The sequence below is a fragment of the Psammomys obesus genome, unplaced genomic scaffold (genome assembly GCF_907164565.1).
Source record: "Psammomys obesus unplaced genomic scaffold, mPsaObe1.curated_primary_1811, whole genome shotgun sequence".
NCBI classification, from domain to species: Eukaryota; Metazoa; Chordata; class Mammalia; order Rodentia; family Muridae; genus Psammomys; species Psammomys obesus.
In genome coordinates this window covers 297,294-306,418 of record NW_026593947.1, presented here as the reverse complement: position 1 = coordinate 306,418, position 9,125 = coordinate 297,294, and the positions used below count along the sequence as shown (strand labels likewise).

At 41.1% G+C, this 9,125-nt stretch overlaps 1 protein-coding gene across 3 annotated transcripts in view; it reads left to right on the top strand.

Moving 5' to 3' along the window:
* Positions 1 to 1,696: 1,696 nt before the first annotated feature.
* Itgb1 (integrin subunit beta 1) overlaps positions 1,697 to 9,125 on the top strand; it is a 44,915-nt gene continuing 37,486 nt past the window's right edge. For 2 of the 3 annotated variants that reach the window (XM_055617544.1, XM_055617543.1), the window contains exon 1: positions 1,697 to 1,895. Coding sequence is in view for 1 of the 3 variants with exons in the window: in XM_055617542.1 (XP_055473517.1) it covers positions 2,513 to 2,596 (84 nt within the window). In the remaining 2 variants the exon portion in view is untranslated. Of the gene's footprint in view, positions 1,896 to 2,484; positions 2,597 to 9,125 lie in introns of all 3 variants that reach the window. The other variant, XM_055617542.1, reaches the window with a different exon arrangement.

Here is a 9,125-nt window from a genome sequence, read left to right as displayed (position 1 = left end):
GGCCTGAGCCAAGAAAAAGCAGGGATGCTATATATGGAGTACAGGAAGCAGGGCCAGAACTGACAGCCTTACTCATATGCCCCCATGATATATAAAGCCTTGAGCCAGGGACTACTAAGTTACCTGAAAAAGAAAAAGATTTACTGACTAGCTGAAGCTGGGGCCAGTATTCTGCCACTTTCCAGCATAATCTTAAGGATGCAGAGAAGTGAAGTGTTGCCTAATACCTTAAGACAACCTAACCTAGTCAGCTGGAGTGTGGTTCAGGGGCAAAGCCCCTGGCATACACAAGGCCCTGGACTCTTTTTTTCTATGAAAGAAAGCAAACAAAACAAAACAAAATCGAAAAAAACCACCAAATAAATAAACGAAAGTTAAAAAAGCTAGCCAAATTCCCTGACACACAGGACGCCTGCCCAGCAGGTGGCTGTACAGCAGACTGGCTTTCTACAGTTCTTTTTGTGGACTGTTGAAGGTCATTACTCAAAGGAAGCTCTCAAGACCAAGACAAAAACTTGCCAAATCAAGAAACTTCCAGTTTCTTTGCATTATATGACTCTTTGTTCGCTATTTGCTTATTTGGAGACAGAAAAATTAGGAACTGAGAAGATGCTTTCACCTTTTCTAGTTTTGTGAAATGTAATTCCCATATATATGTATATATGCCTGTATTTACCGTGTGTATGCCAAGCATGGATTACACGTTTATACAGTAGTTTCCTATGTAGAGACTGGGCAAATGGTTTAACTCTTAAGTGGTAAAAATCAATACCTTTAAAGGCAAAATCATTGATATTTACATGGGCTGAGCTGCTGATGCAAAAGTAGCAGCCTCTTAAGCTCTGCCATTTACTAATTAAAAAAATGATGCTCATTTCTTAAGAGTTTAAACAACACATTTGATTTGCTGATGGGCTATATATAATTTTTCCATAGAGATTATCTTTCTATTGTATTATTTGAGCATTCCAATTTTACTCTTCCAAAACAGAAACATTACTTCTAGGGTTCATAACCTGGCAGTAAGAGTTGTCTTTTTGATAGGATGCCCTGCTTCTTACTGGCAGCCCACACTATTCGGGTAAGCTGATGGCATCTGCCTGCCACACAGCTTTTGGTATGATGTGCCGAGTACAAGTTTCAAGCTTCACATTTAGAGTCTAAACTAGATTAGCTAGTTTCTTTTCAATTCTTTTTCCAGAAAAGAGAAAACGAATCCGTAAACACGAGATTTTTCCTTTTCATACTTGGCCATCCAAATAGAAAACTGAGCAAAAGTAGCTCCCTTCGGGAAGGGTGGCACAGCAGGCATGGAGCGGAAGGCTGCAACTTTAGAGGGACAGGGACGCTAGATACCACCCCATTCTTCCTGGCCCTCAGCCACACACATGTCAGGCCCGGGATCCCAGGGGACGGAACAAAGGCTTCGGCTGGGCCTTCTCGCGGGCAGCCTGCGCCCTCAGCGCCATAGGGCCAAGCCCTTGGCTGGAAGGGCCGAGCTGACCCGCTTCTTTGTCTAGAGCCCGCCCCACCTTCTTTCTTCCTGCTGCCTCCCCACCTCCTTCGGGGGGGTGGGGGATGACGCGACACGGAGGAATGCATTTCCGGAGGGAGAGAAATGCCGGACGGCCCGGGAGTGGGAACTTCGCGGCGGGGCGGGGCCGGGACTCGGGCAGCTTCCTGAGGGAGTCGGCCGGCCGAGTCTCCGCCCACGCGCTGTGTTGCTGCTGAGACCCGCCGAGCGGCCGAGGCCCGCCGACACCGCCCGAGACCATCCGAGAAGCCGAGGCCCGCCGACACCGGCCGGAGACCCGCCGAAGGGCCGAGGCCCGCCGACACCGGCGGAGACCTTCCAAGAGGCAGAACGCTGCGGAGCCCGGACCGCACGCGTAAAGGTAAGGCCGCGGGCGAGTGGACGTGCGGGCGTGGGCGCTGGGCAACGAGGGCTGACCGGCGAGTCTGTTTTTTGACCTGGGCCGAGCGGAGCCGGGTCTTAGGGTCCGCGGAGCGCTGCCACGTCCCGCTGCCGCTCCCCGCCCCACCCGGCCTTGGGTCAGGCAGGGTCTCCCTGAGGGAGGGTCTTGAGCCCCGCCTGTCACACCGGGGCGTGGCGGGGGTAGGGTGGGTACGGCAGGGGTTGCGGTGCTCTGTGACCTCAGAGGGGTTCTGCCCGTCGGTGCCCAGCGGCCGCCTTCCCCGCGCGCAGAGCGGGACCCCGGGGACCAGGCCGCGGCGCCCGTGGTCCGCGAGGCGGTGCCCGCCTGGGGCCTCGTGTAGTGTGGTTGCCGACTCTTTCTCATGCCTCCTAGTGACAGGCTGGGCTTATGACTGCTGTGATCCCGAAAGCCTTAGTGAATCTGAACTTTTGATTTGAAACCCAGCACATAGTGTTTTAATGAGTAATAAATATAGTATTTCCGTTTCCTCTTTTACAAAAGAGAAAAGGCTCTCCTAACCAATTATAATAATATTTGTGACACTCAGACCCAGCTCCCAGCGGGTGTTTACATGTATGACCGCAGTGCAGACCCTGATCCATGGTGGTACTGGGACTGTCTATCTCCTTTCACAAATGAAGAAACTGAGGTGCAGGAGTGTAAGTAATTTGGAGAGTTCATGGGTTTACCTCCAGAGCACTCTGGAGGTAAGTAACTTTACTGATGTAAGGCATTGTATAGGACAAGAGGATTCCAGCGCAATACCAGTCTGAGCTTCATGATGTAGTGAGAACTTGTCTCAAAAAAAAAAAAGAAAGAAAGAAAAGAAAAAAAGACATTAAAATGTAAAACCGCAAGCTTAGACAATAATGCCTGTATATATTGATTCCTTTTCATTGTGCCTTGCTACATTAAAAAGATCTACAAACTTCAGAATATTTTGATAGCATTAGGAAGGTTTCTTTAAACTGCCATTCCACTTGGGTATGAAGAGGGTAGTATGACTAAGTATTTTTGTTTGTTTGTTGTTGTTGCTATTGCTTTCATAGGACAAAAATAAATGTTAGATGAATTTTGATTAGATTTCTTTCTTAAATTGCACACAGCCATTACAATAGATCATATCCTAACCTGTAGAAAGGACTAAGAAATTTTAGTTGAAAGTTACCTATTGCACATTGATGGACATCAAGGCTAGAAGGGAAGGACCGACTAAGAATCTCAGTTTGATATTCATGTTTGTGAGGAATTTCGATTCATTCATAAATGGTAAATGACCAAAATAATTGACAGACAGAAAACAGATAAAAACAATGGTACGTTGTATATAGGCACTTGGGGAGAGTAGAAGATACTAGAATGCTAGTTTTCATGTCAGTAGAAAACGAAGTCCAGTTTATCTGTTGAATTCACAGGCCTACAGTTGAAGAATCTGTGCTGTTGAGAAAGTGAGGTTCTACATTAAAGTTTTTTTGTTTGTTTAAGACAGGGTTTCCCTGTGTAGTGCTGGCTGTTCTGGAACTCTTTGTAGTCCAAGTCAGACTCCAGAACTTCACCCCACCCGACTCTGCCTCCTCAACTCCAGAATTAAAGGAGTGCTCCCCACGCCCAGCTAAGATGGTTTCTTTAATTTAATTTATGATTATTTGGGTGTGTGCCATGACACCCATGTGTGGAGGTCAGAGGATAAATTTGTGAGTTTTATTTTTTTCTTCCACCATGCTCTGCATTCCAGGGTTTGAATTCAGATTGCCAGGCTTAGAAAAACACTTTCATGTGCTGAGCTGTCTTGCTGTTCCAGGTTGTTTTCTTTTGTAAAGTTTTATAATAGTAAACTTGTTTATTTTGTATGGATGGGTGTTTGCTTGCATGTAAATTTGCACCGTGTGCATGCAGCTCCTGTGGAGGCCCCTGGAACTGGATCCACAGATGTTTGTGAGCCACCATGTGAGTACTGGGAATGCAACCAGGTCCTCTGGAAGAGCAGCTAGTGCTCTTAGCCACTGAGCATCTGCCTGTCCATCCCCTGCACCCCAAGTTGTTTTTAATGTTTAGTGTTCTGTACATGAAAAGTACAGAATCAACAAAGTTGAAAAATAATTGGATTAGTACTTTTAGAACCAATTATCTTTTTTATTTTCTGGTCAGCCTAATTTGAATCTGTTCTGAATCAACATAACTGAAATGAAAATGTAGTTCTGTGTTGATTAACACCCTCTCCTCATTATTTATTACTAGGAAAGTTAACTTAACTTGACAGATTAACTTAATAAGCTTGTCAAGAATGCTTGCTGCCTAATGTAGTTCCTTTACTGTTTGGCTTTTTTTCTAACAGAACCCTCCCTGGCTTACATGCAGAGAGGGAGGAGTATAACATAGTATATGGTCTGGAGAAAATACTTTTATTAGTGTTCTGTGAGTGGACTGGTCTTAACTATGCTGCCAGAGGGATGAGATGGACATGTTGAAAATGGTAAAAGTTTCAGAGGATTTTTTCCCCTCAGAATTGATGTGTAACAAGCCCAGCTGATTTGAAGACTCATTGTGGATGGAATCCAAGATTATATTGTGAATATTTTAAAATAAGCTTTTATTGTTTATCTGCAAATATTAAGTTTTAGAGTTGATTATATTAGTGTTTTCTATTATATGAGGATAAAGGGAGGCAAGAGTGAATCCTCTGGAGCAGATCTGAAGTTGTAGCAAAATACAGTCTCAGGAAGTAGAGAATGTACTGAGTTTAAAGGACAGTCCACAGAACTGGTTAGAGATTGGGGTAGGTAGATAAGAGCTGTGCACTTCACTTTCAGAAGCTGCATGAAAAAGAACAAAACTGTACTTTGTAAATTTCTCACAGTTTGAAAACTTAATTTTTGGTGTATGGCTTTAGGAGATAAGGATAATTATCTTTACCAGTACGTCTGTCGTATATATCATGAAATGCGTCCATGAGAAAAGAGGCCCCTTCAAATTTACATGCATGTGTAAGCGTACATATATGCTTACATATCTGTATGCACATATAATGTACATATTATATATTACAAATATAAACATTTTCATAAATATAAGCATGTATGTATATATGTGCACGCACGCACGTGCGCACACACACACACACACTTTGTACTTGTAGGAGCAGTCCCATTATACCAAGGCTTCAAAATACAAGTTTTTAACCCAAGGGATATGTAAAATGACTCATTGGACTGAAATGAAGAACATTTTATAAGAGCATTCTCTGGTTATAGCTTTTAAAAGTTCAAAGTGTTTATCATACTATATAATCTTAACTGTATTTCTATAGAATATGTTAATTTATAAAATAATGGGCACATGGATACTCTATTTTTGTGTGTGTGTGTGACAAAGGTGAAACTAAAAAATCTTAGAGATTCCAAGTGTTAGCCAGTGGGGAAATGAGAATTATGCTGTTTAGGAAGGAAAATTGGTGAGATGGGGTTCATGTTGAGGGAAACAGAAAGGTAAATGGCTAGGTGGTAGCATGGTAAATGGCATTTACCCAGGGAGGCAGTACTACCACAAGAGGATAGGATATACAATGCTAAGCTTTTTAAAAATTGATCATAGGTAGAGACGTGTAGCCTAGGATTTGGGAATTATTCATCATGTAGGGAATTATTCAGTCATTCATGTAGGGTTTGGTATTATTCATCTATCAATGCTGGTTGTAAGTATAGGCTATAACTAAAAGCATCAGAGCATAGAGTAGAAAAGGCTCTAGGAAAAGCAGTTCATTTTCCCAGTTTCTTCTCTGAACTTTTGGTTTCTTGCCATTTTAGAGAGTGTGTAGGGATTTGTGGGATTTTCCAGCAATTAGCATGTTTAAAGACTAGTTTATTTCCATACCTGCTTCCCGGGAGCCCCAGTTTGATTTAGGAGAGGCTTCTCACTGGGTTTCAGTATAGGCTCTGACCCTGGATTTTTTTATGACATTAGCACACCACTCCCTAGGGCTTTGGTTTCACATCTGCACTGTTACTTCACTTTAAGATAAGAGGTAGTGGCTTTGTGATCTAAGTATTACAGAGTACAGTTTTTGTTCTTTCAGGATAAATAATTTAAAATTTTTAAATATTTATTCACTTTACATCCTGATTGTAGCCTCCCAGTTATTTGAATATGTGTAGATATGTGTCTTCATATGTATTTGTACACATAAATGCAGATTCCTTCAGAGGCCAGAGGCTTTGGATTTCCTACATCTAGAGTTACACAGATGGTTGTGAGCCACTTGATACAAGCTCTGGTGAACTGAACTTGGGTTGTCTGGAAGAGCAGCAAGTACTCTTGATTGTTGAGCCATTTCTCCAACCCTAAGCAACCATTTTCCTGTTTCATTATAAGAAAGTATAGATGTGCCATTTTGTAAATTAGCTGACCCCTTCATGCAGGATTTTTACTTCTGAGAAATGAAAGCACTCTTGCAAAAAAAAAAAAAAAGTATAGATTCTGTGCAAATGACCCAGGAAGACTCTGTACCAGGGCTGATTAGTCAAATCTATTACTGGCTGCTCTTTGTCAGGGTGTCTTCAGTTGTGCATTGCATTAGCTAATCAGTGTACTGAGTGGCAATCACTGAAAGAACATGGTGCTCAGCGTAAATTGAGGGGTTGGCATGTCTTTGCTTTTGAGTGAATTCCTTAGTTGGGACAATTGTGTTCCACTCAGGAAAATATGACAAACACCAAAGAATAGTTTATACAATGCACCCTGCCAGTTTTTTTTTTTTTGAGGAAAAGTTCAGCCATGGCTTACGTAGTTTTGAAAGGCTTTGTGGGGAAGATGAGGTCTGAGTGAGGAATGGACTAAGCTAAGTTATGGATGAATGATGTATTTAAAAAAGACCAAAAGGAAAAAAAAAAAGACCAAAAGACAGTGTAGTTGGGAGGTAGAGCACTGTTTAATTTAACAAAATATTACTTGTATATGACTGTGTATGTGTATCATGGAGCTAAAAAATGAAGGCCTGAGTTCTTCATCTAGTCCAGCAAGGTATGACACGTGCATGGATGCAGTTAGTTAAAAAATAGTAAAAATAACAGTACATCATTGAGTATTACTAGAAGTCTGCCATTTTTGTGCTATGCAACATCAAGATTATGTTCTTTAAAGAATAAACTCTGTTTATTGTGGCTGTTGAAGATTGATAGCCCCAAGCAAAACAAAATAAAAAAACAAGTAAAAGTCATAAAGTAGAAGAAAATTTGCATTGCATTTTGCTTAAGGAGTGTAGTTTTAAGTTTAAGGGTGAAAATATTTACATGCAAATTCTAGTACATGCCGTTTGAAGGACAGAACAAGAAATAGTTTACATACATGCTTATTGAACATTTAATTTCATACTCTGAAATTAGGATGTTAATAGCTCTTTCTAATACATCCAGTATTTTCTAAAACATACATAAATTATGTATGATTTAGTTCATGTTATGATTTTGGCCTGTCTTAGAGGTCAGTTGTGGGGTACTATACTATTTGATTATTAGAATATTGAAGCTTGAAACTGTACATTTAGTAGTCTCATATTACAGTTGGAAAAGGAGTGAGTTATCCTTATTAAAAAAGCATGGAAGCATGACTTTAAAAGAGTTACATTCTTGGGGTTGGTCTATTTATACTTGCAAGGCCATAGGTTCAGTGTTTAACACGGAACAACAAAACAAGTTGAGAAACACATATTAAATAGTCATTCAGTCCCCTGCCCCATCCCTGTGATCACTAAATACTTGTCAGAAATAAGAAAATCAGTACAGAAATATTTGTTGCGAAAACTTTTCCATCAGGGTAATATTTTACTCTTCTCAAACTTCTGAAATAGGATTCACCTCTCGCCTAGTCTTGAGTAAAATGAAAAATGAAGTGACTTCCGTGTAGTTATGTTTTTAAACATCTGTTGTATAAAGTTTGCCTGGTTGTGCTTGTTCCATCCACTGCAGGGTGAAAGAAGAAAGATAGAATAAAAGGTGGTGGTTAAAGTGAACCTTATAAAGAACAGTTTTTGGAATAATCTCTTTAAACCAGTATGTTGTGGGTATTAATATTTACTATGGTTTATCTTTTAGTTAACCAGAGGTTATTCCTAAACAGCTGTATACCCAAAGCACCACACAGAGACTGGGATTTATTTAATTAACTTAGAGCACAATGCTGGGCAATAGTCATTCCATCCTAAACCTCCAAGCCCACATAGTTTCATACCATTCAGATTTCACCCATTATACTTGCTTTTAGTCGTATCTTAGATCCTGTTCATCTCTCCATGTGGTTCTAAGACCTCTCCTGCAGATTCTCTCTTCTTCCTTTTCTACCCCCGCTTGATTCCTTCTCTGCCCTCTCCAGACCAGGATATTCCACCTATTCTCTCTGTTGCTCAGCACTGGTTGTTTAATCGACAATATAGAAAACAAATGGTGGCACGTTTACACAAACTTGATACAGGTGATGCTTACAATAAGCATCACAATGCAATGTCCAGATTGAAACCGAAGAGTGGGGTAGAGAAATCAGCATTTGAATGAACAAGGGTAAATTGTATACATTCCATTAAGAACATTAAACCAACACCAGTAGATTAGATTATTCAGTGTAGAAATGTAACTCAAAATTCCTCCTAATTGAAATTACATATAGAGAAAATGTTTTTGATACCACTAACAAGTAGTTAACTTTCTTTTTTAAAGATTTATTATTTTTTTTGATGTGTATGTGCCTGCATGTATCCACTTGTGTGTATGTTGCTGCCAGCAGAGGCCAAAAGAGGGTGTTGGGATTTCCTGGATTTGAAATTACAGATGGTTGTAAGCTGCCAGGTGTGGATGCTGGGAACAGGACCCAAGTCTTCTGCAAGACCAGCAAGCACAGAGCCTTCTTTCCAGCCCCCAGGGAGTTAACTTTTGCAAGATCTCTTCACACTTACATTTGGGAATAAAGTGAATTTTGTTAACTGAAACATTTGATAATTCACATTTCCCCCATTCACAGGGAAAAACAAGAAACAAACAAACAAACAAACAAAAAAAACAGAAAGAAAGACAAAAATCTGAACCGGGTGCAGTGGTGCACACCTGTAATCCCAGCGCTCAGGGAGGCAGAGGCAGGCGGATCGCTGTAAGTTTGAAAGGAAGGAAGGAAGGAAGGAAGGAAGGAAGGAAGGAAGGAAGGAAG